This window comes from Gracilinanus agilis, chromosome 6 (genome assembly GCF_016433145.1).
Source record: "Gracilinanus agilis isolate LMUSP501 chromosome 6, AgileGrace, whole genome shotgun sequence".
NCBI lineage: Eukaryota > Metazoa > Chordata > Mammalia > Didelphimorphia > Didelphidae > Gracilinanus > Gracilinanus agilis.
The window spans coordinates 212,925,777-212,949,391 of NC_058135.1; the positions used below are offsets into that span (position 1 = coordinate 212,925,777).

At 39.7% G+C, this 23,615-nt stretch overlaps 1 protein-coding gene across 2 annotated transcripts in view; it reads left to right on the forward strand.

The window, feature by feature from the left end:
• WFS1 (wolframin ER transmembrane glycoprotein) overlaps nt 1-23,615 on the forward strand; it is a 48,159-nt gene that overhangs the window by 15,583 nt on the left and 8,961 nt on the right. For both annotated transcript variants that reach the window (XM_044680771.1, XM_044680772.1), the window contains exon 3: nt 18,897-18,979. In XM_044680771.1, coding sequence (XP_044536706.1) covers nt 18,897-18,979 — 83 coding nt within the window. The remainder of the gene's footprint in view (nt 1-18,896; nt 18,980-23,615) is intronic.

Genomic DNA, 23,615 nt, shown 5'->3' on the forward strand with positions numbered 1-23,615 from the left:
CAAAATCTAAAAATATATGCACACATACACATGTATAACGTATGTCTGTATATCATGTAGAAGCTTCCATCCAAATGGATGAATGTGTTAAAATAAAATATGCTCCTCTGTTCATTCCTACGGGAGATTATGGAGCAGGTAGAAAGGTGGGTGCTGGACCCCATTTATTGATTCACCAACAGCTCTAACGACATCTGTGACTTGCCAAAGCAGCAGACTGGTGACCCAAGACTTGGTCAATGTGCCGTGTACATGTGATTGTTAATGTGGCATCTCAGCCAGTTAGCTAATGTTGATAACAGAAATGAAGGCGCTTTGTAAACCTCTAAAGAGCCACCCAAGGCAGTAATTCAGTGTATGTAATTTAATATAATCATTAAGGTTTATGAAGCAATTTTATCATCATCATCATTAAATTGTCTTTATTCAGTGCCTACTTGTACTTTGGTGTAGAGGAAGATATAAAATGTTGAAATTTTCCTTTTTAATTTCCTCAATGCCTTCTTCGCAATCATCCTGCCTGGCAAGTAGTACAGATGTCACCATTTATGAGGAAAACGAGAGTCAGAGAAATGAAGGGAGTGACCCCCAGTCACACAGCTAGTGAGCACGAGAACTGAGACTTGAGGCCTGGCCAGCCCCAGAAGGGTCTCTGACAATATGGCCAGATGCCTTGAAGTGTAAGTCAGGGTTTTAGAGCACTCCAGAGCACTAGCCACCAACACGGCCTCTTACTGTGTGTGAACAGGGGCTTTATATAGAGCGGGTCCCTAGATGCTTTTGGAGCTGACCTGTTGAATAAGTGTATAGCTTCATTTTCAAGGTTAAAGTCTTAGTGTTTGATCTGAGCTCTTACACACATCACTTGCCCTCCTTGCTCACTCCCTGTTTTGCCCCTCTGTACAACGGGATGGGCTGGTAGAGGGGGTGCTCTACAGCCCTTCCAGCTGGGCTCTTCATTTCTTTCTCTGAACCTCATACAGAACAGTTATAAGCCGTGCTAAGTGTTTTTGGGGAACAGGTAGAAGGAGAACTAAAAAGTACTTTCTTTGAAATATAACAGATGGAACTGATACTTCATTGTCTGGTAGCATGACAACTTTAGGGACAGACTTCTCCAGATGGTGTGGGATAATTAAAAGCAATCATAGTAGTTCATTTTACCTGGTCAATCTTAACCTTTCCTAGAGCCCCCACAGCACAACACTCCATCCAAAAACAGGCCCACGCTACAAAAAGATGAACTACTTCTTCTGTTATAATGATTATAATTACCATCACAGAGCTTTATAGCATACAAAATTATTTGCTGTCCCTTCTCCAAGACAGAGATTTTGACACAGGCTGTCTATGTAATGAAGTCCTTTTTACTGAATTCAATTTAAAAAAATTGAACATCCAAGAGAACTTAGGCAAATTGCTGGGGGAGGGGGAAGAGAGATTGAGATTGGATACTGCCATTTTCTTTAACTCATTTAGCAGATGAGAAAAATGAGGCAAACAGGGTTAAGTGACTTGCCCAGTCACACAGCTAGTACATGACTGAGGTCATATTTGAACTCAGGTCTCCTTAACTTCAAGCCTGCTCAATCCACCAAGCCACTTAGCTGCTTCACAATACAACTAGTACCCTTTTGGCAGCCACAGGACAAATCACATTGCTAAATGACCTAGTAGTTAGACCACAGTCAACCATGCCTTCAATTTTTTTTTGACCATTTTCTATTTTGTCAACATAGGTTTGGTGGTCAGGGACTCATGAAATTGCCCAGATGAATTATAATTTCTTTGCCTTTGGTGTGGATCTTTATTAGACTCATAGAACCTCAGTTGGAAGCAACAGGCAAATTAGGCAACAAGCATTTATTATCAGCTTCTTTTGTGTCAGGCCCTAAGCATTAGGGACAGGCTGAAATGCAGAAATATTCCCTGCCCATGAGGGACTCTCTAAAGGGAGAGTCCTGTAAATAAGGAGGCATTTGTGTACAAGATGCATACAGATCAGAGGGGAAGGCTATAGCAAGGATTGTAAAAAGGTTTCCTACCAAAAATGCTTGAATTTCTGAGTCCATCTCATCCAACACATACTTGAACCAGACTTTCCTACAACCTACCTGAGATGTGCTCATCACCCTTTGCATGAAGAGTTAGCTCCATGGAAGGGGGATTCCCTATAATCTCCCAGGGCAGTCCCTTCTCCTTTTTGATAACTAATTTTAGGGAAACTTTTCCTTTGTTCAAATCTAAATTTGCTTTTTTTCAGCTCTTACCCAGTGTTCCTATTTCTGCTTAGTGGAACCAAGAATAGATCTAATCCTTATTCCATGCAATAGCCTTTCAAAGAACTAAAGATAGTACCTCATTCTCCTCAAGGCAATTTGATCAACAATGACATTTATTGAACCAAGTCACAGATTGGCACTGAGCTGAACTCAAGGCTAAGAAGACTTGGGTTCAGGTCTCAACTCTGACACATACTTGCTCTGTGATCCTGGGCGAATCACTTAGTTCTCCCTTGGAAAACTCTCTAACACCCTGATAGCAGCAGAAGTGCCATCTTGTGTTGGTAGAATTTCTGCACCAGAAGCTCACTGTGCCTCCACATCTCAAGTCCAACCATTCTGCTCTCTGGACATTTATGAGTCTCTCATGTACAAGACATTGTGCCAGGAGAGAGGAGGCAATGTATGGAGAACAAAAGTGAAGCAACCCCTGCCTTCAAAGGGTTTATTTTCTCTAGGAAAAATAACCCCCAATTCCTTTACCACTTTTCATATTAGATCTTTCAGTAATCTCGTCATTCTCCTGGTTGTTCTCCAAGCTGATGACATCCAGAAGTGAATCCCAGGTGTGCTCTGACCAGCTCAGAGGATCAGCTTCCTAGTCCTGGTCACTGATTTTTAGAGATAGTGGGGACTTCCATCCCCTTCATTTTACAGTGGAGGCCCAGGGGTTTGGATAAGATCATAGAGCAATGTAGTGACAAAGGGAAGGGAGGGCCCTGGAGGGCTCTCTCACTTCTGTACAATAACTGTTGCTCACTAGTTCAATCTTGCCCAACTCCTTGAGACCTCACAGACCATAGCATGTCCATGCTGTCCATGGGGTTCTCTTGGCAAAGGTACTAGAGTGGTTTGCCATTTTCTTCTTTCATTCATTTTGCAGGTGAGAAAACTGAGGCAAACAGGTTTAAGTGACTTGTTGAGTGTTGCATAGCTAGTAAATGACTAAGGCCAGATTTGAACTCGGATCTTCCTGACTTCAGGCCTGTTGCCTTATCCACTGAGCCACTTGGCTGCCTCCCAATATAATGAATACCCTTTTTGCCAGCCACAGGGCAAATCATATTGCTAAATGACCTAGGAGTTAGACCACAGTCAACCATGATCCTTCTATAAGAACTTCAGAATAAGAAGGGACCTGAGAGACCATTAAGTCTAGCCCTCCCCTTTTAAGCTGAGAAAACCCAGTTCCATGGAGGGTGTGACTTGCCCACTTCACTTTGAATTTTCTCTGCAGAGGCTGCCTTGTGAACCCAGACCTCCTGTTTGCTCATGGGTTGCTCCTTCCAATACGCCAGGCTGCTTCTCTCTGCAGGGCAGCGCTGAGCTTCACTGACTCCACTCTGAGAATCCACAGCAGTGTACGTGTTTTCAAAAAGACAGCCGCCACCTCCCCGGTGCCTTTTTAAATGTTCATTGTGTAGCACTGAGCACAATGGGCACCTAGTCCAAATTGCTGCCAAAATGCTTGTTTTAAAAAAATTCCTCCTCCATTCTTTCTTGGGACTTGTAGGAAAAGCATTATTAAACAGTCAGTGCAATTCCACAAGTCTCATCCCACCTACACCATAATAACTTAGCCTCCTCTTCGGGAGGGGAGGGAAGACAGATGCCATCAGAGGGACTTCACACACTTCAGCTTTATGTGCACCCAGCAACAGCCAGGTTGCCATTCATGGCAAAGCCTTTAATGGGCTAAGACCATCAAGTTTGCTTAGAATCCCTTGACCAGCCAATGTCAGAGCTGGAAAGGCCCCTGAGACAGAAAGTGTAAAGGATGGAAGGGCCCTTAGAGCAGAGAACAGCAAAGCTGGAAGGAACCTTAGTGATCTTATCCAACCCCCTCATTTTACAAATGAGCATCAAGACATTTCCTAAGTGTTATCCCATTCCCATTCCCCTTCACCACTTTAGTCTGTGACTATACCTTGTGCTTCCCCTTCCTGGGCCTTGGTGTCTTCCTGGTAGTATTTGTACAGTGCTTTAAGAATTACAAGGGGTTTTTCATATCCATATTCTTTCATTTGATGCTCCCAACAGCCCTAGGAGATTTAGTATATCCCTATTTCGTATAGATATTATCATTATATATACTATTATATATATCCTCATGTTACTGATGAGGAAACTGAGGCACCAAGAGGTCAGGTGATTTGCCCAAGATCACACAGGTAGTACTTATCTGAAGAAGGATTTGAACTGAGGTCTCCTTGATTCTAAGTCTAACCCTCTATCCACTTTACCATCTAGCTACCTCTTCTCTAAAATAAAGGGGTTGAAATAGATGGGCTCTGATGTCCCTTCTAGCTGTAAGATTTGTTGTCCTTTTTAAAAATTAATTTATTTTTTAAAATGATGAGTTCCAAGTTCTTTCCATTCATCAAACCCCTACCATATTCCTTGTGAAGGCAAGCAGTATAATACCCATTATATACAAGTAAAGTCATATAAAACATGTTTGCCTGATTACAGTTAGGTCCAGATTATTTCAAAAAGTGAAACCCTAAAGGGATCGCATTATTTGAATTCTTACTACATATTTCCATTAGACTATAACCATCTACCATATCTAGCATAATTATAAATTGTGAATTCAAATACTCACAACCATTTTAGGAGATTCATTGTTCATACCAATCAGGACCTTGTTGTTATGAAATTTATGAAACTTCTGGAATGAGAGTAGGAGAGCTCCTCTTGGGAGGCTGAAACTGGTTCCTTAGAAAATCAAATGCAAAATAATACAATCTAATGACATTTTAAAGCTATTAGAATGCTATTTCTTTTTGGTTGCACAATGACTATAATCAGGCGTTCCTTTTCTTTCTTTTTTTTAAAGTACATTAGTGTGGCAGCTCAGGTTGTCCCACGGTAAATGTTGTGAATCAATTCTGAGTAATTCTTCTCTCTTCCTCAGGAGCAAATCTAGTCCCTGATGACTTTGGCACTCAGCTTTGTTCTATTTTCTGTCCCCATCCCACTCTCATCCTCTGTTTCCCTCTCCTGCTATGAGTTCTACAAAGAGAAAATGGATTTCTCTTTATACTCTTTTGAGCATATGACCTCAAGTCCTTTCTGGAACTAACTTTCTCTGTCTATAATATTTGAGTATATGCTATATCCAAGCATGTCTTTCCTCTGCTCAAAAAATCCTTAGTACTTTCCTGTTGTTTTCTGAAGAACATGCAAATTCTTCTGCCTGGCATTCAAGGCCTTCTTCAACCCAATGCCTCCTTGTCTTTCTGGCCTCCTTGCCCATTTCTCCTCTCCATGCCCATCTTGTTACTGACCAGCCAAATTGGGCTGTTTTCTGTGCCTCAGATCACAGCCTATGTTTTCTCACACCTCACCATCTTGGTCAAGCTGATTCCTTTTGAGTCCCTACCCATCTTTTAAAGGCAAACTCAGAGACTGCCTCTTCCTTGAGCCTGCTCTGATCCTTCCCCCACCACCCCCAGATCCTTCTCCCTAAGACCTCATCCAACACTTCTATTTTGCAGCTCTCTAAAGCATTTATCATATAGTATTGCCATTTGTAGTTGCCTTATATAAAGTAGGTGCCCGTATGCTATCCTTTTACTCAAAACCAAAAGTACTTCACCCCTAGAGGTCGATGACTTCAGGGGCTGTCATCAGCCCCAATTTCATCCTTTAGCATCCCTTTTGGTTCTGATGCCCTTCAGTCATCTAAGGTGATTCTGCCTGCCACAAGCAGGACGTCAGTGTGCCATGGTTGCAGGAGTTCATGGATGGCAATTGGGCCTGGAGTTTCAATGGAATCATTAGGATGTGAACTTATGATGTGACCTTGTACTAGAGCCTCGGTTTGTGTTATGTCACAGCATTAAAGCCATTCCCAGAGAACCGCTTTGGCCAGTTCTTAGTCCCATGACTGTGGGCAGCACATCTTTCTTCTCTGAGTGACACTCTGTCAGAAGTTCAAAAACTCCTCGTCTTTCAGCCAAAATGAGATGCTCTATCTCCTACCACGTTGCCCTAGCCAGATGGCTTTTTGTACCTCATGCTTAGAATGTTATTACCTCCCCCTTTGCTTTTTGGGTCTAGGGTCTAGGTTGAGCTCCTAGACTATTTCCTTCAAGAGATCTTTTCAGATGGCCTTAGTTGTTGATACCCACTCCCCTAAATCTTCATGCATTTATTATGTATCCTTGTTCGCTTTATCTGTGAATATGTTTTATCCCAGCAGAAATAAAGTTCTATGAAGACAGACTGTGCCTAACTGAGTACTTTGAGAACTTAATGATATTTGCCCAGGATCACAAACCAGAATTGTTACTGATATTATTGTTGTAAATATGAAGTGTTAAAATATACAAAATAACCTATGGAATATATAATGTAAAATACTATGTATGAGAAATAATAATAACAGTAGTAGTAGTAGTAGTAGTAGTAGTAGTAGTAGTAGTAGTAGTAGTAGTAGTAGTAGTAGTAGCTAGCATTTATATAGAATGTTTAGGTTTGCTAAGGGGAAAAGTATGTATTAATTTGTGGAATTCAGGCTTCCCTTGCTTTAAGGCCAACTCCTTATCTACTATCAAGCTGCTTTGCCATGAGAACAATTCACAATTTCCTTGCACTTTTTAGTTTATACAGATCTTTTTCCCAGGAAATGAGTCAGGAAATCAGATTTATCCCCATTTTATAGATAAAGAATCTACTACCTGGAGCAGAATACTAGGTCTCAGCCAGAAAGGACCAGATGTCATATGGTTAACATCCCCATTTTCAGATAAGAAAACTAAGACTCCTTTGGTGTGACTTGCCCCAAGTAAAAGGGGCAGGGCTAGTCCTTGCACTGAAATCATCCGACTCCTGAGTAGTGCTGTTTCTGTAGTTAAGATGCTCCTTCTTTTAAAAAGGCCATTCTAGTCAGATTCTATAATTTTATCCATCCCCTGGTTCATGCTTTTAACTCTTGGGGATTTTTCTTCATTGAAATTTCCCTTTTTATTTTGTCAAGTGTGAATGTTCGTGATTCTTTTCCCTTAGCTTCTCGGTTTCTCTCCCACTTTCTAATATCCCCTCCCCTCCCTTCCTCTAAGCATCTCCTTTTCATTACCCACGTGAAGCAACAGTCGTGATCACAGAGCTTGGACATGCCACCCAGGCTTCTAGCAGATCCCTAATAGCTGTGGGTGTTCCTTTTTCTAGTGTTGTACCCTGAAATATTTCCTGAGAAAGCCTCACTTTTCCTTTCATGCTTTTTAAAGACTTGTTTTTCTTCAAGTTTTTAAAACTTGAGTGATTTTAAAAGGAGGGGAGGGAATGGGGCCATCTTACCTGCAAGTATGAAAAGAAATGGCTCTCCTCTCTAAGTGATTTGCAGTATTCTTCATCTGGAGCCAGTGATGAGTATTATTCCTATCAATGCAGAATTTTATAGTTTATTGGTGCTTAGATTCATAGCTTGAAGAAATCTTGAAAGCCATTTAACTCAGTTCTGTTACTTTGTAGAAGAAGCCTAAAGGGGTTGAGTTAATTTGGCTAAGGTCATACATGTAGGACAGAATTGTGATTCAAAACTATGTATGAGAAATAATAATAATAGTAGTAGTAGCTAGCATTTATATAGAATGTTTAGGTTTGCTAAGGGAAAAAGTGTGATTCAAATCTAATTCCTCTCACTCTAAATCCAGGTAGTAATATATACCTGGTTGAATGGGCTCTAGGTTAGTTTTTGTTTGTGTTTCATTTTTATGATGAAGGCCTATTATCTGTGCCTAGAGTCAAGAATACTCATATTCCTGAGTTGAAATTCATTCTTAGACACTTACTAACTGTGTGACCTTGGGCAAGTCACTTAACTCTGCTTGCCTCAGTTTCCTCATCTATAAAATGAGCTAGAGAAGAAAATAGCAAACTATTACAGTATCATTGCCAGGAAAACCTCAAAAAGTGGTCAGACATGACTGAAACAACTGAACAACAATAACAACAACAAATACTTTAATCTAATTTAATCCTACCCAGGAGAGTTGAGGGTCACATGCAACTAGTGGGACCTCTGGCCTAGACAGTAGTACATGTAGGTGGATTTGGAAAAGATTGATTGAATGACTAGACCCAAAGATAGTCATTGATGTCAACTTGGATGACATGGCCCTAGAAATCTGCCTTTGCTGTTGTAATCGTCAACATTCGTATCAATGGCTTGGACAAAAGCATAGATAAAATGTTTATTATGTGTTCAGATGATACAAGCCCAAGAGGAATAGCCAGTACATTGGATGTCAAATGTGAAAATTATCTCAGCAGGCTAGAATGATGGATCAAATTCAAGAAGATGAAATCCAGGGAAGATAAATATAAAGTCTTGCCCTTGATATTCAAAAAATAAACTTCACAAGAACAAGATGGAGGAGGTGTGGCTAGCAGTTTTTGATTTTGTTTTGTTTTGTTTTTGAAAACTACTAGTCCAATGAGTCAACAGTGTGGCTTGACAGCCAGTTTTCAAAAAATTGAGATCTTTAGTAGCATTGAGAAGTATGGCATCCAGAAGCAGAAGCTGTTGGCCCTACCGTACTTTGCTTTGGTGAGCCAACATCTAGAGTAGAGTGTGGAGCTCTGGGTGTTACTTTTAGAAAGAACATTCACAACTGGACCGTATCCAGAGGGTATTGGCAAGAGTGGCAAGAGAAATAGAAACCATGTCTTAACATTTATTGGCTGGGAGAAATAGGGGCCTCTAAACCTGGAGAATAGAAAACTTGGAAAAGGGTGAAATAGCTGTCTTAGAGTACTCAAATAGCTGTCATAGTGGTAAAGGAATTAGAATTGTTCTGCTTGGCGCAGGCAGACAAAAAGAACTAGGAAAAATCAGAGGCAAATGCCCAGAAACAGACTTTAGATTTAATGAAAGAAATAATTTCAAAAGCATAAAAACGGTCTAGACTTGGAATGGGTGGCCTGGGAGATGATGGGTTCCTCCTGAGTGGAACACTTCAAGCAAAGGCTAGACAACTACATGTCAGCAGCCCTGTAGAGGAAATCATTTTTTTAACCCTTCTAATTCTGAGATTCGATGCAAAAAATTTTCCTTTGTTCATCTAGTCCTAAAATCCACCACATTATTTAATAGTAGAGTAGAAAATCACTAGGCTTGGGGTTGGAAGCTCTGGATTCTAGTTCTGGCTCCCCTACTTTATAGCCCTGTGACCCTGCATTAGTCACTTAACTTGTCTCAGCCTCAGTTTCCTTATCTGTAAAATGGAGATAATAATGGCACCTACCACTTTGGGTTGTTGTAGATCAGGTAAGATAATATATGTAAAACATTTTATCATCCTTAAAGTTCTATATAAATACTTTTTAACATTATTATTATTATTTTATTAAATTTCTGGCCCTCCTACTAAGAGTATGACCTAGGGCAAGTAATTTTTACCTTGTCAGGGCCTCTCTTTTCTCATTGATAAAATGACCTCCAAGGACCATTCCAACTTTTAATCTTTTGAAATTTAAAAAGCTCTCTCTCCCCAGTGATTCTGGAAGAAATTAATTGTCATTGTGTGCTCCTGTGGTTATTATGATCTGTAATCTCTATTAGCCCATAAAAGCAGTTGAGCTAAAGTTGTTCAGATCAGTTGCTTAACCAGATTAAGTAGGAAATAATAATAGAACCTCATTAGTCATATAGAAACTTTCTACTCAGTACAAGAATGCCTTACCAGACAGTTATCCATTTTCTGCTTTTGAATACTTTCAGTATTTCTGAAAGTACTTTCAGTGATGGAGAATTTATCATTTTGCAAAACAGCTGATTCCATTATGGAGCATTCTTGTGTTAGAAAAGATCTCCCTCAATGTGGCAAAATTGGGATATTAATGCATTGCTGGTGGAGTTGCGAATTGATCCAACCATCCTGGATGGCAATTTGGAATTATGGACAAAGGACTTTAAAAGACTGCCTGCCTTTTGACCCAGCCTGGGTTTATACCCCAAAGAGATCATAAGGAAAAAGACTTGTAGAAAAATATTTATAGCCGCACTCTTTGTGGTGGTAAAAAATCGGAAAATGAGGGAATGTCCTTCGATTGGGGAATGGCTGAACAAATTGTGGTGTCTGTTGGTGATGGAATACTATTGTGCTCAAAAGAATAATGAACTGGAGGAATTCCATGTGAACTGGAAAGACCTCCAGGAACTGATGCAGAGTGAAAGGAGCAGATCCAGGAGAACATTGTTCACAGAGATGGATACACTGTTGTACAATCAAATGTAATGGACTTCTGTACTAGCAGCAATGCAATGATCCAGGACAATTCTGAAGGGCTTATGAGGAAGAACACTATCCACATTCAGAGGAAGAACTGTAGGAGTAGAAACACAGAAGAAAAACAACTGCCTGATCACATGGGTTGATGGGGATATGATTGGGGATGTAGACTCTAAGGATCACCCCAGTGCAACTATCAATAATATGGAAATATAGCTTGATCAGTGATACATGTAAAACCCAGTGGAATTACACATCAGCTGTGGGGGGGGGGAGGGGCAGGTTTGGAGGGAAGGGAAAGAACATGAACCATGTAACCAAGGGAAAATATTCTTAATTAATTAATTAGAATTTTGCAGGATTAAAAAAAAAAAGAACTCCCTTATATTGTGCTGAATTCTGCCCATTGGTGTTATTTCTGCACCCCCCCTGGCTTTCAAGGGTTAAATCCAATATTATGAAGGCTCTCTAAATGCTTGAATACATTAATCCTGTCTTCTCTCTCTTCTTTTCTCAAGATTAAATATTCCTAGGGCTTGCAGTAGATCCTCTTATGTCATGGGATGCACATCCTCCACCTCTTGCCCAGTCACACTCCTTTGGAAGTACTACTGTTTGTCAGTATCTCTCCTGAAATGTGGCACTGATAGGAAATCACAGATGCTGTCTCATAGTTTACACTGGTATAGAAGCTTGTAAAAATCGATTGAGAGTATTTAATATGCTTCGAATTCAGGAATCGAGCTTGTGTGATATGGTAGCCAAAATAGTAGCAAATGCAACCTTAGGCTACATTGAGAGAATTATAATGTCCAAGACTAGGGAGACAGTAATCTTACTCTCTGTCTGGGTCAGACTATCTGTATCTTTTTTTTTTTAACATTTATTAATATTCGTTTTTAACATGGTTACATGATTCATGCTCCCACTTTCCCCTTCCCCCCCCCCTCTCCCCCCACCCATGGCCGACGCATATTTCCACTAGTTTTGTCATGTGTCCTTGAACAAGACCAATTTCCAAATTGTTGGTAGTTGCATTGGTGTGGTAGTTTCGAGTCCACACCCTCAATCACGTCCACCCCGACCCATGCGTTCAAGCAGTTGTTTTTCTTATATGTTTCCTCTCCTGCAGTCCTTCCTCTGAATGTGGGCAGCGTCTTTACCATAAATCCCTCAGAATTGTCCTGTGTCTTTTAATTGGAAATACAGCCCTTGCTGATATGCATGTAACACAAATTTTCAGTCCAAAAAGGAATCTTCCCTATTTCTTCTCCTCTATGGAATATTTGTCAATCAACACAACAGTTCTTTTCTGTGATAGATGTGGGAGTTGACAGTAGATTATGGCTGAAGGAAGCCTTTGCTCCTGGGAAGTCCCACCCCATGCCAACACCATGGAATTCTCATTTTTTTTTCAGAAATATTCCCCTAAATTATCACCAGTAGTTGAGGAAGCTCACAGGATGTACCTACAAAACTTGTTTCAAAAACCCTAAAAAACAAAGTAGTCATTCACCCTCAATTCCCCTATTCTTAGCAGTGAATGGTATGTAAGCAAACTTATGGCTTCACAAATAAAACAGGAAAGAGGTAGTAGCCAGGAATCATAAAATCAGAGATATGGAACAGAAGAAGCCTTAAAGGTAAACCAGTTCAACCCCTTCATCTTATAGATAAAGAAACTAAGGACCATAGAGAAAAAGTAACTTACTTGCCCAAGAATCACAGTTGAGATCTGTTTAATCAAGCAAATAACCTGTTTAATAAGCAAACCGATATGAATCGCACTTGTGTAATGTTGATGGCTCAGTCAGGAGCATCTGGGGGAGAAAAATTGGAGTCAGTCTTTCTTTCTCCACCATACTGTCCATGCTTTGGTCACATCCCCTTCTGCTGGGGGCCACTTCCTTCTTTAAGACCTAAGTCATGTGTCCCCTTCATTGAAGCTTTACCAGCTTTACTTGCATGTATATATCTTTCTCATACCCCTATTAGATTATGAGCTTTTTGAGGGCAAGCATTGGATCATATTTGATTCCTTTAGTTCCTAGTGCTATGTCTGGTGCTTAATAAAGGCTGAATTTAAATTTATGTTTAAGACTCAGCCATGGCCTTTTCCCTGTTGTTTCTATGTGAAAGACACCAAAAGATATCTCAGGAACTCAAAAGGATGGAGACAATACCTATTTCTGAGAACCCAGCTTTTAAACCAAAGTATGTTTACCCTAGGCTGAGGGAATCATTATTCCATTCTGGCATGACTCAGGTAATGATTATGGCAATTTTAAGTGACATCTTTGAGTACAGGACTCAAACATTCCCTTTCTTCTGTGCCTAAAAGTGGTGAAACTAACTTTAGCAGTTTTGCTTCTAGAATCAACTTAATGAAGTTCAATGTAGAAAAGTAATTTTTGTATTAGCCTGAAAATGACTATTATTTGAGCAATATAGATTGCCAGATTGGAGAGTCTAGCATCCTAAGTATGTTAGGTAATGGCATCATGTACAAGTCGACAAGCTTTTTGAAATGGCTACTATATGCTGGGCCCTGTGCTAAATCCTGGGGATATCAGGAAAGCCAAAAACAGTCCCTGCCCTCAAGGAGCTCTCAGCTTAATGAGGGAGTAAATGTGCAAACAAAATAGATACTGGATAAATTGGGGATCATCTCAAAAAGAAGGCTGTGAGATTCAAGCGAACTGGGAAAAGCTTCTTGCAGAAAATGTGATTTTAGTTGTAACTTGAAGGAAACCAGGACGGCTGGGAAGAAATGAATAGGGAGAGCAGGGTATGAGGGATAGCCAGTGAAAATGCCAAGTGAAAAAGTTCTTGTCCAAGGAACAGTCAGGAGACCCTCATAACTGGGTCATATGGAGAAGTGGAAGGTGGAGGAAACTGGGAAAGTAGGAAGGGCTTTAAAAGCCAGAGTATTTTCTCTTTGTCCCTGGAGGTAATATGGCATCACTAAAATTTGCTGAATAAGGGGATGATGTGGTCAGACCTGCATTTTAGAAAGATCACTTTGATCTTTCTAGCAGGTGGACCAGAGGAGGAACAGACCTAAGGTACGGAGACCATTGTGATAATTACAAGCTTTATAATGTTGGATTATGGTGTGATGTCATATTTTAATGTTAGAATGCCAAGACTGAATCACTTAAGTGATCCTAATGCCCATAGAAGCATAGAGGCAAAACAGAGTTTGTACTTTTCCAGTAACTCTGTGTCAGGTGGATAAGGCCTGCAGTTTTTCATGAGATGAATTCTTGACCTGCTGCAGGGGCCTCGAGTCATTCTCCTTCTCCCTTAGTTAGCATTAAACGCTTCCATTGGTCTGTGGGCCTGATAAAGAAATTGCCTCTTCCTGAGCTTCACCCAAGCCTGATATTAATAAAGAAGCCCAAAAACTTTCCACTAGATCTGTGTCTGATTATCCCCGGGATGCCCTCCTTCATCTGGCACTGATTTACCTGCTCTCAACCAAGCCCATTTTTAAGATATATCTTGCCACATGAATCCCACCTTTAAGAGATTTTCCTTCCCAACATATCTCTCTATTCCTCAGGCTGGAGTGAGTTTCTTGTATACGGGAACAAAACTCTAATTATATTGCTATATAGTGTGTATAATATGCACATGTACAGATGGATGGATGGATGAATGAATGGATAGATATACACTTTGCCTGCTTACTGAGTCATATAACAATAAAGCTCATAATCATGTCATTTCTTGAGTATCCTTTTTCTAGAACTGAGGTATTTTGCTTTAACTCAAGCCTTTGAGATCAAATAGAGGAGTCAGCTAGAAAGCTATGCAGTGGTCCAGGAGTGAGATGATAACTTGAAACCAGGGAAGAGAAGGAGGTATATCTGAAAGCAGATGAAAGGGATAGAATCAACATGATTTGGCAGCAGTCAACAGTCATGTAGGTTGGGCATTGGGGAATGGGTGAAAGAGGGTGAAGTTGAGGGTGACGCCTGGTTTGTGAGTCTGGGTGCCTGGAAGCCTGCTGGTATCTTCAAGTTGATTGAATAGGATAGGAGTTATAGTTAGACTCTGCTTAAGGAAGATGACTTTGACAGCCAAGTAGAAGAAGGTCTAGAATGGGGAGAGACTTGCCAGCAGGGTATGGCAATAGGCCAGGTATGAGGTGAGGAGGGCTTACACCAACCTGATGGTAGTGTCAGAGGAGAAAAGTGGGCATGTATGAGAGGTGTAACAAAGGTAAAATTGACAGATATTGGCAAATGATTGGCTATAGGAGAGTGGGTGATAAGTCGAGGATGACTCCTGGATTTTGAATTTGGTCTACTAGAGAAGATACTGATACCTTTTTAGTACAGTAATAGGGAAGTTAGTAAGATGGGAGGATTTGGTGGCAAGACAAATGCATTGAATTTGGGGTTTGTTGAGTTTAGAGGACAGCAGGTTTGAGATATCCAGTAAGCAGTTGAAGATGTAAGACTAGAGGTTAAGAGAGAGATTTGGGCTGGACAGGTAGATGTGAAAATTATGTACATAGAGATGACAGTTCAATTAACTTAATGAGATCTTCAGATGAAATATAGAGGCATAAGAGAAATGGGCACAGAATATTGGGGGACTGTGATTAGGTGTGACCTGGATAAAGATCCAGCATAAAAGACCAACATGGACCAGTCAGACAGGCTTCTAGGAAGATTACAAAGCAGTATGAACTATACTTGGTCTTTGGAATTCTAAGCTCATGGAAATAATAATGTAAGAAATCACTTAACTGGTTTTGTCTCTAGCCCTAATAGATTTAAAGTTGCTTGGGGTATGCTGACAGATGTGGAACCTGGGGACCAGGAACTATACCCCTAGGTAGTATGACTAGCTAGTGAGTAGCAGAGCTACAGTGATATCCCAGGTCTCCTCTAACACCTAACCTTGTGTTCTTTTTCTTTCTTCCTGATAAAATTTGAAAGGAATGAATGCATACCATGTACGTTTATTAGAAGTTTAAAATTACATGCTTTTGCTGTAAGCCTTTGGCATGAGGCCAGCGTCACATTAAGAAATTTAAATGTATTGACAGCAGCAATAATGTTAATAAAGAAACAACACAAAAAAATATGTCTTATTGTACCCCAGCCATCTGCACTAGAATTTGAATAGTGCACTAAAAACAGATCAGTGAGAATGCCACCAGATTAGACTTGTCAGGAAGTACCAAAGGTGAGATCCCCTCCTAAGAGATATTCTCTCTCTCTTTCTCTCTCTCTCTCTCCCCGTCCCTCTCCCCTTAATAGGAATCCCAACAATGATGCTATAAGGAAGAAGCCATTCTATGAAATTTTTCTTTGAACTCCATTTAAAAAAAAAATGTCAACACTATCTTCTGTTGAATTCAATAGGTACTTTTGTGAGTTTCTGTACTGTACTTTGCATCATGCTGTCCTGGGTGCCAAATTTCATTAGGGACCTTGACAAGCTAGAAGACAGCCAGAATGTTAAGGTGACTAAGAGGATTGGTTGTCATAAGAGGATTGGTTGAAGAAATTGGGAATATTTAACTTAGAGAAGACTTAAAGAGAGAAGATTTTTCCTAACCAAAAGCCAATATGTTGGCAAATGCTCTGACTTTGCCTGAGTGGCCCTTATAACCCTTGATTCTGTCACCTTCCTAAGCATGTTTCTTCTCGATGCTGTCCTAACTGCAACTGGGTTTGCCCAGTTGCTAACATTGCATGATTGGTACTTGTGTTTTTCCTGGGACACTCCTGAATACTCCTCCCACCTCATAACACATTCCTGTTCTCAAGTCAGTGAATGCCATGCCTTTGGCCAAATTTCTAAGTGATCCCTTCCAGCCTTTCTGATGTAACATTTTGAAATTAAAACTTTTGTTAACTGGTTGTCATTTCTTCCAGTAATCTGATTTATTTTTACCCTCCTGTTTAGCAACTGACCATCTTTGCATTGAGGGTCAATGGACCTGGGTTCTAATTCTAACACAGCCACACTTAATCACTATATGACCATGACCTCAACATGTTTTTCTCTGGATGCCTTGGTTTCCTCATCTTTAAAATGAGAGGGACATTACTAGAGGACCTCTTAAGGCCCTTGCAACTCTTAATCTGTGCCCCTTCCATATCACAGATTGCATCCTTATCACTTAACCACATTGTCCACAAGCCCCTTAGTTACCTCCACTATAAAAAGAAGAAATTGGTTCTGATCATCTTTAAACTCCCTTCCTAATCTGACATTCTGTGGTTCTAAATTCCTGTTTTTGTTGAAAAGCAGTAAACACAGACAACTTTTCCTTAAGTGGAAAAAGTTGGAATTGATCTCAAATATTAGTTCAGCATTTGTACATTTGCTGAAACATTATAGCTTGTCAAATTGAAGCCAAAATAATTTAAAATGTTTTGTTTTGTTTTTTCAGTACCATGAATAATTGTTAAAAATTAATCATGCAGGCCTGGAGATAAGAGATCTGACCCCAGACACTTCCTACCTGTGTTACCTGGGCAAGTCACTTTACTCCAATAAAGCCTAGCCTTTACTGCTCTTATGCTTTGTAACAGTTACTTAGTATCAATTTTAAGACTAAAGGAATGAGGTGTTTGTTTTTCTTTTAAAATTTTGAACTGGAACCATCATTTCATCTATTGGATCTTTCTAAAAATCATCTAATGCCTTTAAAAAAAAAAAGACAAGAACATGAAATCATATCTGTGGCCAATTCTGTCTTCCAGTGTATGAGGTAGTACACCTTATCTTCTTTGATCCTCACAACAGCCTCTTGAGGCAGACATTCTAGGTACTGTCCCCATTTTAGAGGAAGAAACTGAATTTCAAGCCTAGGACTTGCCTGTTGGCATGTAGCTTAGAACCCGGTCTTTCCTGACTCCAGCTCCAGGTCTTTCTGTTATGCCACATTGGGTCCATCATCCATGATTTAAATGAAACTGGGGTAGGGGAGGATGGGAATGGGATACAAAATAGAATTATAGTCTTTTCTCTGGCAACCTTTTGTCATTTCTCATCTCTGGGCCTTAGTTTCTTCCTATATAAGATGAAAGAATTATGTCATCTTCTTGGTGGTGCGAACTGTGTGTCATTTTCATCACTGTATTTTTAGTATCTAATATATAGGTTGATATAGGCCAGCCCTCTCATTTTACAGATGAGGAAACTGAGGCCAGGAGTTTGGAGTTTGTTTTATTTGTCTTCCCCAAGGTCACACAGGTAATAAGGAGCAGAGGAGGGATTTGAAGTGAAGTCATCTGACTCCAAATCCAGCACGCTTTCCTTGGTACCATATTTATTTTCCATTCTGGGCATTTTATTCAGTGTTAAAAATTTTCAATTGACCTTACGGTGGGTAGCTATAATCATCCACATTCTGTATTTCCTCTGTCAGGAACAAAACCTCCAACCAGATAGATATAGACCAGACTCCCAAAGGTCATTCTTATAGTCTAATAAAATGACCTTTACAGTTTCTTAATCTTGGTAACTCATAATTAGGATTCTGTTCATTTCCTTGGCAGGCTCAGGCCCATGAAAGGAGCCTATTTACAAAGCAAGGGCTTAAAGATTTGCTGAAGGGGGCAGCTCTGTGGCTCAGTGGATTGAGGGCCAGGCTCAGAGACAGAAGATCCTAAGTTCAAATCTGGCCTCAGATAATTCCTAGCTGTGTGACTCTGGGCTAGTCATGTAATCCCCATTGCCTAGCCCTTATCACTCTACTGCCTTGGAACCAATCCACAGTATTAATTCTAAGATGGAAGGTAAAAACTTAAAAAAAAGACCTGCTTATAAGGAAAAAGAGTGTGTTTATATGTATAGATATTTCTTTAGAAAAAATACATGTATGCATACATATATGTATTTGTAACATTTTGTTATAATTATATATATGCAATAACAAATATATGCTTATATAATTATATAGATTCATATACACATACATAATATAACTTATTTCCCCATAAGTTTACTTTTTTGCTTCTGTTGTATCTGTGCTTATAACATCCTGCCTGGTTTTATGAAAGGGAAAAAAAAAGTAGAAGGATTTTTAACCCTTTAGAAGATGCTTTGATCAGCTCACTCTTGTAGCCTTTATAATAATTCTCACTTTATACTTTGTGGTTTGTTTATTTGCTTAAATCTCATCCTGCTGCACTAGACTATAAGCTTCCTAGGGGCAAGACTATATCCCCCTTCATCCTTAAAGTATCTGCCTGCAATCCCCACCACAGGGCCTCAAAAATAGCAATTTTACGACATAAACAGTATATCCCTTAGTAAATGTTAGTTGAATAAATCTTTTAGTAGAAATTGGTTTTACTTCTATTTTTGACCCATACTTTGTATCTGGTTTTTCCTTTTGAAGAGATGAGGAAAGAAAATATTGAAATATCTTTTGAAGATGTTCTGGAAAAGGCCAAGGCAGGAGACCCTAAGGCACAGACGGAGGTAACTATTCTTTTTATTGTTCTTGTTGTGTTGTGCTGCTTTGTTTATAGCTTTAATATTTTAATTGTCTTTAAAGAAAGAAAAGGATGAAACTTAGAACAAGATCACTTAGCCTTTTCTCTCCTCCTAGTTAAAAACACTTCCCTCTGGGGGGCAGCTGGGTAGCTCAGTGGATTGAGAGCCAGGCCTAGAGATGGGAGGTCCTAGGTTCAAATCTGGCCTCAGACACTTCCCAGCCGTGTGACCCTGGGCAAGTCACTTGACCCCCATTGCCTATCCTTACCACTCTTCTGCCTTGGAGCCAATACACAGTATTGACTCCAAGATGTAAGGGGTTTAAGGGAAAAAAAAAAAAAAACACTTCCCTCTGAATGACCAGCATCCTATTAAACTTGCAATTGGACCCAACACATTCGACCTCAGTTTAATTTTCCCTGGGGGCTTAGATTTTTTTTTAGAAAATCATCTTTTTTAAACCACCATGGCCATAAGTTTCCCATCAAAGGGCCTCTTTTCCCACCTCAGTGTACAGGAAGTGTTGGCCCCCTCTTTACTGTGTTATTTTGGGTGGATGGAAGGATGATTTCCACCCTTCTTGCAGTAAATCTGATGATTTTATGGACATAAACATGTCAGCTGTAGTGATGTCAGCACAAAAAAAATTTGTTCATTGCTAATATTCTTGTTGCTTCTTATTTTTTTAATTTAGTTTAATTTAAAAAATTTTAATAACAAATTTCCACTAGCTTCTTTTTTATAAATCTATTTTTCCTCCCAAATACCAAATATGGAAAAGAATCGCATTATTCCATTACAGTAGTCATCAATAAAAAGCTAAATCATCAATGTTGCCACTTTGATGAAAAGACAAGGGATGGACTTTGCTGAGAGATGAATAAGGATTTGGGAATCCTAAAGAGAAGGCACCTACAGTAGGCAAGAGCTTATCACTTTGTGATGCTGCTGTCCCAAAAGAGTAGGACTAGGTATTGGTGACCACAGATGTTGGCCAGCAAAAATTGCTACCTGTAATACAGTTGAAGCTAAATTGCTATCTCAGATTTCCTCCGAATTAGGTAAATTACAGTTTATACTCAACCATGTTTGGTGACTGCCCACCACCTTTGGGGCATTTTTCTTCAATATCATTCATTCATTCACCAAATATTTATTAAGCACCTACCCTATGCAGCAGCACACTGTCTTAGGTTTGGGAGGAATGCAGAACTAGAGAAGGCACATGGACTTCAAGTAACTCAAGTCTTAATGTCCTTTCTTTGCAAGTTGGCTGAATGTTAATTGACTGGCACTGATGTTTGATCGGTACAGATTTTTGAGTATCTTGGTTTTTATGTCAATGTTCCTGAACTTTGCAGAGAGATTTAAAGTGAATCATAATTAAAGACCACTGAACTGTGGGTTAGATGGCCTGGGCTCTTAGTGCTGGTTCCAACAGCAGGGTAAGGTAGAAAGAGCAGTGAATCTGAAGGTCACAGGACCTGGCTTCAAATTCTACCTGATTCTTGTTATCTGTATGACCTTGGGCAAATCATTTTAACCCTTTCTAGCTCTTTGTCTGCAATCCTCTAAGAAGCTTTGCCATTAGCAAGCCATTCCTCCTCTCTAGGTCTTGGTTTGCTCATTTATAGTATTAGGGCTCTGGATGGTCTTGATACATTAAGACCATTTCCAGCTGATAATCTCTGCTGCGATTTTTTTAGGGCTTAGTTTTATGATTTTCATTTACTTCCTTTATCAATAAAGTGAAGAAGTCTTTTTCAAACTTGTTTTTCCCCTTCCTGGTTGGTTTTGTTTTGTTTTGTTTTTGTGAAAGGCAAGAGTAGAATGCCCTAGAACAGTGATGTGCAAACTACTGGCCACTTGACATTTTTCCTAATCTGGCGAATACAATGAGTAGGATACAATACAATGAAACATTCTATAGAGTTGCCTTAGAAACAAACTGACAGATGAGCATTTCCTTTCCTTTGGCCCCCTCTTTAAAAAGTTTGGCCTTCACTGCCCTAGAACCATGTTGGTGAACCTATGGCATGTGTGCCAGAGGAGGCTGCTACCCTCCCCCTCTCCATCACACCTGAGGATATTTCTCACATGACCTGCCCCTCAGCCCAATGGGAGTGCTTCCTCCCTCCCCTATCTGGGGTGAGGGAGTGGCTCACATGCAGCATGAGGGTTACAGTTTGGGCACTCTTAAAAAATCTCTAAAAGGTTTGCCATCATCTGCCCTGGAACACAATTGCCTAAAAGATTTTTTTGTTTGTTTGTGGAACATTTTTATTATCTTTTTAATAGCCCACTAACTGTGTTCATTTCTGTTTAAGCATGCTTTCAGACTAAACTTTCTTTCATTTTCTTTTTTTTAAACCCTTATTTTCTGTCTTAGTATCAGCTCTGTCAGAAAAGCAGCAAAAGGTAGGCAATTGGGAGTGATTTGCCCAGGGTCACACAGCTAGGAGGTGTCTGAGGCCAAATTTGAACCCATGAACTCCGGTCTCTAGGCCTGGTGCTCAATCCAATGTGCTATGTAGCTCCCCCAACACTAAATGGTTTCACTGAGCATAGCTACTTTCCTTTTTATTTGTGTGACCCACATTTAGCTGTAGGCCGGTGTTGGCACATGGCCCCTGTGATTGGCAACCACGGACGTTTCTGAGTAGCATCACCATCCTGGCTCCCATTGTTCATGGTCCATCTCTTTTCCTTGATGGAGTTATGGTTCTGTCATTGACAGAGATTTACTGGTAGAGGAAAAGGAAATGGTACTAAAGGGAAAACAAACTCAATTTAAGAAGAAGAATGAGGTATTCTGAATTCTTTATGAAATGAAAGTTTCTACCCATATAGATTCTTCTTTGTTTTCCAGATAACCAAAAGACATTCAGTTGTTTGTTTTTTTCCTAATTTCATTTACATAGCAAGGATTTACAGTATTGAGTTGAAAAGCCAAGCTTCACATTCCTAATTTACTACTTCCTGCTCTTGTGACTTTGGACACCAGTCTGTTCTTTTGCCTGGGCTTAAGAAATGAGCAGATTAGATTAGAAAGCTGGGCCCTAAGGTCCTCTCCACTTCTAAATCCCATGATCTGGGAGCACTTCAAGACAAGTGACTGCCATTTAAAACAGTTGGTGCCTTTTACTGTACCTTGCCTTCAAAGGTGATGCAAACTTATTTAAAATCAGGCACCTGGGTAATAAGTGGCCCAGGGCTTGGAATCAGTGGTGAGAATACTGCAAAACCTTCATTAAAAGCCATGCTTGGCTCCTTAAAAGTCCAGGAAACACATTTTGAGTAGGCTAGCAAGCTGGACTATATGAAAGCAGATGGCAGGATTGATCATTAAAAAAAAAAGAAGAAAGCTGTTAACCTGCTTATAAGAAAGCATAAATACTTAAAGAATAGCTCCCACACTCTGACTTTCATTAGTTATTTTCATAGGGCACAAGCAGATGTTGCACAAGGTAGAATATAACATAACGACTTGGGGTAGGCTGATGAGAACAAAAGCAAAACTATGTAAGCCTGGACTTGTTTTTAGCCTTAAAGGGGAATTAAAAAACAGAATTCCCATTTTATTATAAAATGTTTGATTGTAATATGTAAAGGAAAGAATGTAAAATGTTATCATACTCATATGGTCTTAATGTTATATTAATAATCATGTTATTGTTATAACAACGTCAAGTCATATTTCCATAATAGCATGGCTAGGTGGATGGAGATCTGGCCTTAAAGACAGGAAGATTTGCATTTGAATCTTGCCTCTGACACATAATAATTGCATGATCTTTGTCAGATCACTTACTCTCTCTGGTCCTCAGTTTCCTTACCTGTAAAGTGAAAGTTTTAATGAGGTTCTGTCCAGATCTATATGATTCTGTGATTATTGATTCTCTAATTCTGTGTCTAGATGTTTTGCAAATATTTGTATTGTCTTAATTTTAGAACTGTAATTTTCCTTAGATGTATGGAATTCTCCAAGGATCATTTTTCCTTCTTTTAAGCCTTGGGACCCAAATGTGTCCAGACAAGCACATTTCCATTTTCATGATGCAAGTCATTGGGGAAAATGGAATTCAGCATCAGAAATTTTCTTCATAGTTCATTTAGAGAAGCATCTTTTTTATAAAATTAGATTTGTTTGCCCTTAATGTATATCTTATTTTGTCAAAGTTCAAGTTCCTAGAAATTTTCAACTTAAACATATGTTCTAAAGAAATAAGTGGTTCTCCTGCAAGCTATGTGACTGAATCTTTCCTTTTTTTCTTTATTTCCTTCTCCTTAAAATGAAGAGACTCAATTGTATGGTTTCCAAAGTTCCTTTCATTCTGTGAGATTCTTCTGTCTTTCTCTGACTCTGACCTTGACATCTCAAGAGATGGACAAATTGAACTACCTGAATTTTCAGCCAGTGCTGAGATAGACATTTGGACATTTCAGGAAGAAAGCATGGGAGAATGCCCAGGGACACTTGGTTGGGGAGAGGGAATCCAGTGTGCTAAAAGGAGATTGAGTGGGAAATAGGGGCAAGAGGGAAGGAACAAGAGATTAAACTAGGTGGAGTAGGAATGGGGACAAGGATTTAGAAGACAAACATCAGAAAGGGTAAGGTGGT